Raw genomic sequence first — 13806 nt, forward strand, 5'->3', positions numbered from 1 at the left:
CCAAGCCACCTGTGCCCACCAACTTCCTTGTTTTTGTCATGCACAGTGTCAGGGATCTATAGTGTAATTTTCAGTAATTCTCAATATTTTCCTGCATAGTTTCTTTAAAAATCATAAATATAATAAAGCTATTTTCATTTGGGAGGAGAAAAGTTTTTCTTAAGGCCTTTATTTAACATTCCACTAGCTCCAGATTCAATTTTTGCATTACACCTTTCACATTTCTTGGTCATTGTTCTACATTTTACTTTAGAAACTTTAGTTAGAAGCAAGAGTTTTGAAAAGCAGTTCAAGTTTATGCTCTTAGGAATAGGTAATTTATCATTAATGTAACCATGTAACCATTTCAATGTAAATGTCACCTGAAAATTCTAAGGAGGGGAGAAAGGAGAAAGACCTTAATAGAGAATGTGGCATTGTTGTCACAGATATAAAGTAACTGTCAAAGCAGAAAAAGATTTTACTACTGTCTCAGATCCTCAACAACCTGCATTTTGGCCTATTTGGTCCCAAAAGTATAAATGCAACACACACACACACACACACACAGAGAGAGAGAGAGAGAGAGAGAGAAAGAGAGAGAGAGAGAGCAGTCCACATAGATGCTTTATTTATTTATTTATTTACTTATTTATTTATTTATTTATTTGAGACAGAGTCTCCCTCTATCACCCATGCTGGAGTGCAGTGAACGTGATCTCGGCTCTAGCAACCTCCACTTCCCGGGCTTAAGTGATTCTCCTGCCTCAGCCTCTCAGGTAGCTGGGATTACAGGCATGTGCCACCCGGATAATTTTTTTTTTTTTTTGTATTTTTAGTAGAGACAGGGTTTGGCTATGTTGGCCAGGCTGGTCTTGAACTCCTGACCAAAAATGATCCACCCGCCTTGGCCTCCCAAAGTGCTGGGATTACAGACATGAGCCACCATGCCTGGCCAGATGCATTATTTTTATTTATTTATTTATTTATTTATTTGTTTGTTTGTTTGTTTGTTTTGAGATGGAGTCTGCTTTCTGTCACCAGGCTGGAGTGCAGTGGCACGATCTTGGCTCACTGCAACCTCTGCCTCCCGGTTCAAGTGAATATCCTACTTCAGCCTCCCGAGTAGCTGGGACTACAGGAGCGCCACGCCCAGCTAATTTTTGTATTTTTAGTAGAGACGAGGTTTCAACATGTTGGCCAGGATGGTCTTGATCTCTTGACCTCATGATCCACCCACCTCAGCCTCCCAAAGTGCTGGGATTACAGGCGTGAGCCACCGCGCCCAGCCCAGATGCATTATTTTTTAACAATGCAGGCTTTGGTCCCAAGCCTTCATGTAGTCTCTTACATTGCTGAACTGAGATGGGTAATTCAATATAACTTCTCTAAAAGAAAAGCATTCGGTGTTGGTTTACCCCCACATTAAAAACATTTATTAACTACATAGTGATTATCAGCTGTAAATCATGCTAACACACTTGCATCTCCAAAACAACCACTTATGAATCATTTGCTATGTACCAAGTTCATTAATTGGATATTAGCCTTTAATCCTGACAAAAGCCCCTTGAGGTATATGCTATTATCATCCCAATTTTACAGATAGAAAAACTCAACATATCATTTAAATAACTTGTACAAAGTCACATAGCTGGTGAGTATAGAGTAGAATTTGAATACAGATCTCTTTGACACCACCGCTTGTGGTCATAGCCAATAAACTATATTGTAACCCAGCTGAAATATCAGTATCCTTCAGGTATTCTTTCATAGACCTTTTCTTCTTTCTCAAGATGTTTGTATTAGGTTTCTATTGCTGCTGTAACAAATGACCATAAAATTGGTGGCTTAAAACAACAGAAATTTGTTATTTTACAGTTCTGGAAGACAGAACTGTAAATTGAGTCTTAGAAGGCTAAATTCGAGGTGTTGGCAGGGCTGGTTCCTCTGTACCTTTCTTCTTCCAGCTTTGGTTGACTGCCAGCATTTTTTGGCTTGTGGTTTCACTACTATAAGTTCTGCTTCCATTATCGTATTGGTTTTTTGACTTCTGAAGTGAAATCTCCCTCTGCCTCTCTCTTATAAGGGACACTTGTGATTGTATTTAGGGCCCACCAGAATAATCTCCCCATCTCAAGATCTTTAACTTAATCACATCTGCAAAGTCCCTTTTACCACATAAGATAAAATTAACCTAGTCCAAGGATTAGGACGTGGATATATTTGGGGGACATCATTAGCCTACCACAATGTTCAAATGATCTTACGGTTTTCACTATCATATAAGTGTTGACTCCCAAACCTGTATGTCCAGCATATATCTCTCTTTTGAGCTCCCGAATATTTTATCCAACTTATTTTGAACTTTGACATGCAAATATCTCACTTTGAACTAAATATAGTTTTCTCTTTCAGTTCTCTCACTGCACCTCAAATCTCACCTCGGGTCTCTATCTATATTAATGACACCAAGATTCAACTAGTTCCCCACGCCAGACTTTCTTAGTGTTCACATCCAATCAACCACCAAGACCTGTTGTTTTTACCTCCCATAAACTACTGCAACAGCTTCTTTCTGGTCTCCCTACCTGAAGTATTGCCCCATCACATAAAAGGATGACTCCAGAATACCATATAAAAAGATATCACATTCAATAATCCTTAAAACAACCCTATGAAATTGGTATTTCTTTGGGAAATCCTCATTCTGCAAAAGCAGACTTCTCTAAGACAAAAAGAAGGTGACTTGCAGTGAATACTTTCATGTATTCTTATATGAGCTGTTTTTGGAGATGAACTCCACTTGCGGAATATTTAGAATATTGGAGGAAAAATATAGCTCTTGGGAAACAACTTTATGTCCTGAGGGATTACTATACTATATCCCTGATATATTTTTAGTCTGAATCCAGTTTCACCTCTGGCCCTTGTGTAAATACAGATTATGTTACTTTTACTTTGGAGTTTTGCTCTATTCCCATCCTTCCTACATCCTCACACCACCTGATACTCCATTCCTATCATTCTTAAGTTTCCTTCCACTCTCTTTCTGAACACTTGTTCTGGAGCTGCAGATCACTGTTTTCATCCCATAATAGATGGTGGTTGAATGGAACAAGACCAGCCTTGGTCCCTGTGACCAATAAATCAATATATGTTCTCATTGCTGGCAAAGCAGCTCACACATTGTCTTTCCACATCAAAGTCTGATACAATAAACTAGATTTTTCTTACTAGAACATTATCTTTTTTGTCGTAACTCTTTATGGTTGCTTCCAGTCTACCTAAATTGATATTAAGATGTTCTCAAGCTCCCCAACTCTCTTCCTCCCACAGGAGTCAGATCATATCCATGATATATAAATACTGCTATTTTAATTCTTACAAAAAGTCTTGATGACATGTGGTGGTCTGTTTCAACAAGCCAGCCTATAGAATGATTTCTTAAACTACCACCAGAAGCAGATAGCAGCCTGCTGTCTCTCTCTTTTTGTTACTCTATAAAGGTGTTAGAGCAAACTATCATTTCATGATTGCACATAACCAAATTTGTCAATCTTATGCTTGTTCTCATTCAGCCACCTTTTCTTCTGGAAGGCTGACAGATATCATTGCCTCCATCCCCATCAAAGTTTTGTTTTGAAAACAATTCAGACCTACAGAATGTTTTAAGGATAATAAAGTAAATTGAAATACACTTTCAATTTCTTCATCTAGATTGCCTTCACCAGTTAATATTTTGCCAATTGCTTTATATATATATATATCACTCTCTCTATATATAATATATATATATTTAACATTGCTGAACTATTTGAAAACCAACTGTAGATGATGTAGACATCATCATAATACTCCAGCATTTTATCTCCTGACAACAAGGACACGCTCCTAAACAATAACAATACAATGATCACATTCATAAAATTTAAAATTGATATACTACCATTATCTAACTTACAATCCTTATTCAAACATTACATGTAGTTGGTATGTCTTTTATTCTAGAACAGTTCTCTATCCATCTTTCTTTCATGACATTGACATTTTGCTAAGGATGTTGAACAACTGAAATTCTCATACATTGGTAGTATAAAATGGTACAACCACTTTGGAAAACTGTTTAGCAATTTCATATCAAATTAAATGTTTACCTTTTCTATAATGCAGAAATTCCACTCCTAAGTATTTCCCAAGAGAAATGAGAACATATATTCACAAACAGGCTTACACAAGAATGTTCATAGTGGTTATATTTATAATAGGCAAAAATGGGTACAACTCATATGTCCAATAACATCTGAATAGATATACCAAATTTTTGTATGTTCACACTATGCAATACTATACAACAATAATTTTTAAAAAGAATAAACAACTAATACATAAAATTATAAGGATGAATCTTTATATTGAGTGAAAGATGCTGGACATGAATATATACTGTATGATTCCAATTATCTGAAGTTCTACAACAGAAAAATTTGTAGAAATAACCTAAGTGGTTATTGGAGGAGATGTAGCTGGGAAGAGGGACAGGAAACTTTCTGGAGTGATAGAAATATTCTATTTTACACAGTTAATTGTATATAATTGCACACTTAAGATCTGCGCATTTCCCTGTATGTGAATTTTACCTCACTTTTTTAAAAGAGTGTAAATCGGAATATAAGCATCATTAAGGCAGAAACTTTGTTTTGTACACTATGTTTCAAGACCTAGTCAAAGGCCAAAGCAGTTAGCAGGAGCTCAATAAATGTTGAAAATACAAGAAGCACGCCTTGGAAATCATCTACATCAATGGTTGTGAAACGCATAATAGAGATTTTTACTCTCAATCCTAGATAATATAGGTATGTCTTGTATTTTAAAACCATGTATAATAAGCCATGGTATTAATCTACTTTCTGGGTTACCAAGAATCCTGTTGATCAATTACTAGAGTTCTGAAGTAAGAAAATGGCAATTTCAACAGATCTTCCTGACTCTCAATCCCAGGCTTTCCCTGCCTTTTCATACTGCCTCCACTTTACATGGTGAACCTCCAGTTTTACGGGATAGATTGGCTAAAGCAATGAGTATGTGTCCATGCAGGGTCATGTCCATATAGTTGGATAATATTTATCTTGGTCCAAGTGGTCAATTTGAGCAGGCAGTTGAATATAGAGGTTTAAGGAGAAAAGTCTACAATGCATGAATGGATTTTGGCTAGCACAGTTTTACACATTGTAGGCTTCCAGTAAATATTTGTTGAATGAGTAAATAAATGAAATGTGAACTTGGGAGCCTCAAGAAAATGCAACCAAAGGCATAGCCTTCCATTGTTTCTCTACACTTACATATTTTTAAAGCAGTGCTGGAAATCAGTTTCATAATGGTCTTTGAAATTTATGTTTATTACTACTGTATATTTTTGAAAATTAACATAACTTTATTGGAGAATATTTAGAAAGTAGTTATGAATTGCCACCATGTGACCAAAGACAGAACTACAGCATAAATTTAGTTGACGAGGGAAAGTGGCAAGCAGGTAGTATAGAGAGGGGAAGCTTCTTAGCCGGGACCCACAGAAATCTGACACTTTACCAGGTTATTCTTAGAAGTAAGATGAAACAGGTAGCAAATGATGAATTGGAAGGGTCAACAGCCCCTATATCAGCTAAAGCAAAAGGAGAAACGGAATTATACTGTTTTCAACTTTATGACTTTTTTTTTCTAATTATAAAAGCTCCACACACTCATTGAAAACAATAAAACTGGAAATACAGAGGATAAAGATGAAACTATAAATTTCCCATAATAATGTCATCTAGAAATATCCACTTCAAGTATTTTGATATTTATCCATAAACTGTGTGTGCCTGTGTGCGTGTGTGTGTGTGTGTGTGTGTCTGTGTGTTCTGAAGCAGGTTTTTTCCATGTTAATGATATATTTCTATATTATATTTTGCAATTCATGATAGTTAAGACTTTTCCTCATGATTTGAAATTTTTCTGGCAGGTAACTAAATAAAATGGAAATGTGGAGGGAATTTTTTTTCTCATCCTGCAATAAAGAAACAGCATCAGAGTGCATAAATAATGTAAATGTTTATAGAATTCAATTATTGCTTTTCAATTCCAAATGAATGACCATTATTATATTTAGCTTATATAAAAGTTGCTTCTTTTATGCAAGAAAGAAGATTGGATGAAAGGAATGAGATTAGGCTTTTGCTTTAGAAGGGTGGCATGGGGTCAAGAAAGCACAGACTTTTTCAGTTCCTATTTGAGTATTATCTTAACATCATCTGATGACAATGATGATGACGATGATGACACTGAGATAATAATGACTGCAGATCTAACATTCTCTGAAGTCCTATTATATGCCAGGCATTTCATACAGTTTTCTGCATTTACTTCTCACAATACAGTCTTGTAGGTTATATATGGTCATACTCATTTTATAGATGAATGAACCAATTTGACCTCACACTTCTTATGAGCAGGAAATCCAATTCTTTTGCTATTATATTGGGTCCACCCTTTTAGATGATGGACTTCCAGGGCAAAGTAACTGATTATGTCAAATCTTCTCAGTATGTGACCTGTCCCCAACCAGAATCCATTAAATATTCACTCAACACCATCCCATGATGATGATGATGATGATGATAATGATGTTGACAGCAATGATGGTGGTGGAGAGGACATTTTCTGTTTGATCTAAGAGTCTTATGTCTGGGGGCCCCATGAATGGCCAGGTCTCTGAGAAGGTAGTTATCCTCCAAGAAAGAGCATAAATAATTTATACAAGTTCACATACCAATAAGGATAAGAGCCCAGATTGGAACCCAGGTTTATCCGACACTATGGCCATATACTTAAATCACTTTTTTCCTTCCTAAACCTAAGGATTTGAATTTCATCTTTGTCTTATTGTTCAAACAATCCTTTAGGCTGTCAGAAATTTGGTAATGTTTCCTCAGATGACAGACCTAAAGAGCAAGGCTCATAGTTGGATTACTTTCTGCATGATCAATGCCTTAAAAAGGCATCTTCACACCAATTCACAGTTTGACTGTCCTGACCCCCAAGTCGTGAGCTGGGCCTGCAGTGCATGTGGGTTTTCAGATAGGAGGGGACACCCGTTTTCTCCTGAGTTATAAGACCACATGTCTTTGCAAGTTCCCTTTACCTGGGGTCTCCTGTGCTTCAGGGCCTGGTCTGGCTCAGGCATCAGATGCACTGCACCAGGAAGACACAGAGCTAAAGTCCTTGCAGAACCAACCAAACAGGCTGGGGCACATCGAGGCCCTTCTGGGAGTCTGCGCAAGGTGGGTGTGAGAGGGATGGGTGAGGTTTTGTGTGCTGCCTAACTCTGTTTTTGCCCCAGTTGTCTTGTGGGCTACTTCACTGGACTCTGAGAGAAGGGTCAGCCAAGGGGCTTGGCTTCAACCCCAAGTTACCTGGTCAGACCTGTTCAGACATTTGCTTGCTCAAAGACTATCCCAGTCAATGTTTTCAACTGGGAAGTTATGGAGCCTTTTCTTTTCCCCTACAAAACGTTCCCCAGAAGAGAAAGGGAAAAGGAGGGAAAGGCAAAGTGCTCTGACCTGAAATAGGACAGTCATCCTCCTCCACATGTGTCTGTCCAGGATAGCCTGGCCATTAGCCTTAGGAGAGCCTAGTACCTGCTGCAGACTGGAGTGGAGGGACAAAGTCAGAAGTGTTGCTTCGGCCAACCATTTAACATCCTGTCTGAGCACCACCCTCTGGGGGCTGGGGGGAGGATTTATCCTCTCTTGTAAAACTGGTTCCGGTGAACCTGGAACTTTATCTCACTCCAGCTAGAATTCCAGTTTGACCAGCACCTATCAGGCTGCAGTCACCTTGAAGAACGGTCTGGAGACATAAAGATTCCCTGCAAATGACATCATACAGTGAAAAAATAGAAACAGAAGAAAGCCAAGGGCGCAGGGTTGGCTCAATTATTTTTTGAGATGATTACTAAAAGAGAATTTTGAATTTATTTCTGATACATTTTACTCATATTGGAAGGAGGCAATGCATGGCTTAATATGGTGTTCAGTCAATAAAAAGGCATCTTATGTTACTTTCTTCCCCCTAGCTTTTTATCTTGTCTTTCTTTGTTAACACGAATCTTTTAAATTTTATGTATAGATGTGTCCATCTTTTCCTTTAAAAATTCATACTTAAAACAATAAATGCTTGTATAGGCCTTCTATTTCCTGAATGTCAGTAAGCATTCACCAAGGTTTCCTGCCAATTATTTATAGTTAATATTTGTAATAATGAAAAGCATACTGTATTACTAGTGGTTCTCATTCTTCAGTCCGTATCATTATCACCTGGAGGAGTTTGCAAGCTATAATTTTACAGCCTACCTCCAGAATGTGGGTCAGTGGGCCTTATGCGGGGCCCAGAATCAGTATTTTTAAGATGCTCCCCAGCAGATTCTGATGCAGGTGATTATGTGAGATACTTTGATAACAAAACAATGAGAGTACAATCAATTCTCTGCCCTGTTTCTTCTTGGAATTGCTTGTCATAACTCTAGAGAAATAAAAAGACTTGTAGATTATTCAGCGAGTAACCTAATTTGGACAAACCTACTGGCTCTTAGTAGCAATCAAAAAATCAATTAAATATTAAAACACAATGTGCCAGTTAAACACCTACAAGTGTTCATATGTGGGATACCAAGAGGAAGAGATAGTCTTTGCTTGTTCAACAGGGGAAGTATAATCTCTAACATTTATATAATAGCATTCTGCTTCAAGTACATTTATAAGGTTCTTATTGACTTTGAAAGTTTTTTTTAACCACAGGTCAACAGAAGAAGAGATGGAATTTAGGGGACTGTTCCTTAGATCTGTTCCCTGCATCACTTTGTGCAATTTATATATGTTCCCCAGCAGTCTTCCGAACCAGTAAGTCAGGCCTGCCCAGGAGCCTTCAGGAAGAGATCATCCCACGAGGACAAAACCTCATTCCTTAGACTTAGAGCAAAAACTGTGATTACAACATGTCTTTGACTCAAACTTATACCCCAGTCCAAATCCCAAATGGAGTCATCACACCTGACTCCTACGGAGAAGAAGGGTCTTGTGATTGAAAACAGAAAGGGTTGTTTTGCTAAGGGCTCTGAAAGACATTGTGGCCCAAGCAACCCTAGAGACGTCCCACCTGTGTTGTGTCACTATAAAGCAGAGAGAAGCTTTAGAAGACAGTGACAGTTCAACCTACTGAGGACTCCAGGGAACTCGGTGGGGTTTTGGCCCTCAAGGACTGCAGTGCATCAGCAGGAGTGGGGCCAGCAGGGAGCACAGCACTCAGCAGAAGAGGCAGCAGTGTTGGGCAGGCATGGCAGGACCCAGGGGAGGAGACAGGGTTCAATAGCAGAGGACTGATAGGGAAGCCCCCACCTCTGCCTACCGGCCTTGATCCTGAGTACAAGTTGCGTCATGCCAGGCCCTCCCTTAAATATTGGTGCTTCTATAGTGGGTTGGGATTCCGTATGCACAGGTGGGAACAAGATCCCCCTGAGCACAGCTGTTACTGCCTCATTTCTTCCCCACTGCAGCCCTGTGAAGCAAATATTTTCCCCATGAAAAGACTGAGTCTTAAACGTGTGTATATGTAATAATTGCCAGTTTATTCCTCTGGCTAAGAGATCCAGAGGTAATTTGAGGTTTACATTTCTTTTCTATAGTTCTTTCATCAAGAGTTTAGGTGCCCCCATTGCCCTCATAAGCTGGTTGCAAATTATTTGACTCTTACTTGTAAAAAAAATCCTTAATTCTTTTTGTGTGTGAGACACGTATTCATTAAAAAGTACATATAAGCAAAAAGAATAAAAAGAAGAAAACAAATAAAATTTCACACCACACAGAAATAAGCTTGGTTAAGTTTGTGACATATGTTATATGGATGTATGTATACACACACGCACACACACAAAGTTTGGAATTTTATCCTACATATGTGAGCTGATATTAAATATGCTGCTTTGCCATAACCTGTTATGTTTTACTTTGCAATATGGAATGAACATATTCCCATGCAAATGTGTGAAAGTTTCCAATTGAAAAATAGACCTGGAAAATGGGTCAAAATCCAAAATCCAATGAGATGCTGGTACCAAGGAAACTACCTAAAACAAAATTTCATCAGATGATTAAAAGTAAAATGGAGGTCAAAGATACATCAGAAAATGCTAACAGAAAAGAAAGCTGGGGCCAGATTTTAATATTAGGCAAAAATGAATTCAAGGCCTAAAGCACACAGGATAAGGACGGCTGCGTGAATGTCTTTGCTTCCAATGCATCATCACAAACTTGTTTCTTACTCTTCTTATCTCTTCCCTAAGCCTTTCAAGCTCATCTACTCCTCTTATCATTTCTTCAGGGTCCAAATGCCTAACGGGTGTGTCCTCTTTAAATCCCTGGCCAGGCTGATTCGGCCCTCCTCTGGGGTTTCCTTCTGCTTCCTGGCTTACACCTTCTTCGGAAGGTTGAGGATTTCCTTCTGCCTCCTGTGGTACATCCTCCAAAGGGCGATCTTCCTCGGCCTTTGGCATGTTCTGTGGTTTTCCTTCATTTTCTTCACAAGACTTTTGCATATTGAGTATTTTTTATTTCCTTTTTGAATAAATTAATCCTAGAAAACAAGGAAACAAAACTACTAGATTCCAGGCAAACAGACCAGCAGTCAGAGTATGGGGTCCCATAGCGACTGGCCTTTTCTGACTCAGTACCCTAATTGTCAAAAGTTTTCCAACTAGAGAAAGCTGGATCCTCAGGCTCAGAACTCCCCTGACTCCACCTCCCTTCCCGCCCCCTTTCGTTCCAGCTCCATCTTTCTCCTCCTGCTCCTGCCCACCATCTTCCCAGCAGGCCCTGCTACAAGCCTCTCCTAATACTGAAATGGGAGCAGTACGGAAGCAATTAACCCTTCTCCCGCCTCTGGTCTCCAACACTCCCGCCCTTCAGACTTTCCCAAGCCCTCTCAACCTCCAGCCTCTCACCTGAGAGGGCTGGTCCAGTCTCTGGCCTCCCCTCCCCCTTCAGCGTCTCTTAAGCCTCCTCCTCCCCCGCCTCATTTCCGCTGCAGGCTCGGCACCGGCCTCTGGCACTTAATCCGGATGGGGAGGGGCTGCTGCGACCCCGGGATGTGCTTTGGTGTCATTCACACTTCCACCCCCACCCAAAGAGACCCGAAGCAATTGCACCTTTACAAAAACTGACCTGCAGGGATTCAGGGGATTTTCCTCTCTCTTCCCTCACCTCGATTTGTGTCGCGCCCAAAAAACCAAATATCCTGCAGACAGATGGGAGTGTTTGGTGAGCAGACTAGTACCTGGATCACGGGTCCCTTTCATGATTCTAGGCCATGTTGGTGTAAAGTGTCCCACGTCCTCATCCTCGCCCTCCTTTTATGGCAACCCCGCCCTCCTCTGTGCCCACCGTTTTTCTGCAAGCAGGGAGTAGGAAAAGCAAGTTTCTTCCAAACAGTTTCTATGTCTCTCTCTCAGGACCCTTAATTAGCTACCCTTCTCTCTCTCCACCCGCCATCCCCCACCAAACAGCCCCAAATTTCCTGCACAAAATGGGAGTTTGGCGGAACAGGAGTGGAGAAAGCAGTGCCGGCCCCGCTTGCTTTCTGCTCTCGGCCTCCTCGACCCCAGGGTCTCCAAGTCAGCGCCCACCTTTATACTAACCTGAAAGGATCTTGGGCACTTTTCTCCTTCTCCAGCAATAGGGAGCTGCTACAGGGAAACAGGCCCTGGACTATAAGGACTTCTGCACACGTCGACTCCTGGTCACGTGAGAGTCGCGTCATCACTGAGCTCGAGTCCCCAGTTACCCCTCCCATTAACACTGCTGCCCGCCCGCTGCGTTCCCTCCACTTGATACTGTCAATCTTTTTTCGTATTTGCCAATCAGAGGCAATAAACTGTTATCTTCGCCCTGCAGTATTTATTCGCCTTTCTCAGATTACCAGGAGGATCAGCCTTTTAGGGGTAACGACCATTTCTCCTTCTTTGAGGAATCATCTCTTTCTCCTGCTCCCAATACTCCCTCCTCCCCTCCTCCAAGACCCCTAAAGTCCACCATTTCCCCTGGAATCCTATCCAGCACTGAAATGGGCAAAGGTGGTAGATCGGGAAGGGGGGGCTGGCAAAGAAGGTTGAAAGTGGAGGATTTGACTAGTCCTCTCGAATAGTTTTCTGTTGTGTTCTGTTTTCAGCAATCAGCATACTTTTAAAAATGGTATCAGAAAACGGATGCCTCATAAGCAATATGTAACACTTAATATGAAAGACAAATTAGTTATATCAATGTGTAAGACTTTGGAAAAGTTTTCTAATGGCTGGAAATGAAATGACAGTATTCACAACCTATTGATGTGTTAGAATTTTTAAAAATCTTACCAAACAGCACTTAAAAACTTGACTCCCAAATTAATGTGTGGAAGGAGGCCCAGTTTTCTCTTGTTAGCAATTTTATATAGGTAATCTACTACTCTTTCTATTTCTGGCAGAACTCAAGTTATCAAGTGTTGGATGTCTGATCTTTTTCATTGATGACCACTGGTGGCATCCACTAAGGTTTCACTTGGAGGCTTCAGACAGACTTCCTCCCCATTTCCTCTGTAGGATTCAATATCTTGTTAATCAGATAAGTCCACAGAAAAGCCTGCTTTCCACTGAGTAAGATTCTTTTGGAACTCAAAGAAATATGTTTTTTGGAAAACATTTTGTTGTTGGGAAATAACTCATATACTCATGAAACACTCAGAAAAGAGAGTTCTCTGTATCTCACCATCGGGCATGAGGCTTCTTTGCATGGCATTTTCATTCATTCATGGCACTCTTGAGATAGTCTGGTATCATCCACTGTGTCCCATTAAAAGAACTATTGACATGCATAATTGTTATGATTAGAAAGGAAAGAGAACAACATTGCTGTAAAAAATAGTATTAAACAGGAAACTGATATCCCTGCAACTCAGAATCCACTGGTACTTGGAAGGATGGTGGTGCCTGGAGTGGCATTCTGGCCAATGGAGCCAGCTGGAGAGTCAGAAGAAGGCAGAGGGGGTCTTTTGTCTAGGGTGGTCACAGCAGGATACCTTAGCCAACAATAACACCCACCAGAGAAGAGAAAAGAACGGTTGGAAAAAAAAATAAATATTTTTTGGATTTAATGATTTATAGTTGAAGCATGACAAATTTCTTCCACACTTGAGGGATAAATGTTCTATTGTTTGAGAGAGAGCTTTTGATATAAATATAACTGGCAAATTATAAAGATTTAATCATTGCCTATCACCAAATGTTTCCACTCTTTTAAATGTAACCATTTAGTGAGGAACAACTCTGATCTTTTAAAAGAAAAATTATCAGCAGCAAAATGGACTTTGTGTGTGTGTACACTTCTATGAAGTTTAACCAATGTATAGATTTGTTTAACCACCACTGCAATCAGGATACAGTTCAATCACCCCCAGAAACTCCTGCATGCTGTCTCTTGTAGTCCTATTTGACTGCCTTCCCTAAACTCTGGCAACCACTAATATATTCCTCATTACTACACTTTTGTCTTATTCAGAATATTATGTAAATGATTTCATTTTTCAATTTTTGTGCACTGGCTTCTTTTGGGACTGGCTTCTTTCACTCAGTATAATGCCCTGGACATCCGTTTGAGTTGTTGCGTGTATCAATTGTTTATTCTCTTTTTTGCTGAGTAGTATTCTGTTATTTAGCTATTCCACAGTTTGCTTATTCATTCACCTGCTGGAGGACATTTGAGT

General features: G+C 39.8%; 1 protein-coding gene across 2 annotated transcripts; it reads right to left on the reverse strand.

Moving 5' to 3' along the window:
• Positions 1 to 9622: 9622 nt before the first annotated feature.
• Positions 9623 to 11817, reverse strand: TCEAL8 (transcription elongation factor A like 8). Of its 2 annotated transcripts, XM_055268749.2 has the most exons (3): positions 11708 to 11817; positions 11235 to 11307; positions 9623 to 10647 (listed from the first exon to the last, which is right to left on the reverse strand). In XM_055268749.2, exon 3 carries the CDS (start codon positions 10607 to 10609, stop codon positions 10256 to 10258), a length of 354 nt encoding a protein of 117 aa, XP_055124724.1. In that variant the 5' UTR covers positions 10610 to 10647; positions 11235 to 11307; positions 11708 to 11817; the 3' UTR covers positions 9623 to 10255. The 2 variants fall into 2 exon arrangements, with proteins under 2 accessions (XP_055124724.1, XP_055124726.1); XM_055268751.2 differs by lacking the exon at positions 11235 to 11307.
• Between the last annotated feature and the right edge of the window lie 1989 nt (positions 11818 to 13806).

This window comes from Symphalangus syndactylus, chromosome X (genome assembly GCF_028878055.3).
Source record: "Symphalangus syndactylus isolate Jambi chromosome X, NHGRI_mSymSyn1-v2.1_pri, whole genome shotgun sequence".
In the NCBI taxonomy this organism is placed as follows: Eukaryota; Metazoa; Chordata; class Mammalia; order Primates; family Hylobatidae; genus Symphalangus; species Symphalangus syndactylus.

Bases quoted from the DNA above. Each gene is read 5' to 3' on its own strand.
- TCEAL8 (XM_055268751.2), bottom strand. From the start codon at position 10,609: ATGCAAAAGTCTTGTGAAGAAAATGAAGGAAAACCACAGAACATGCCA.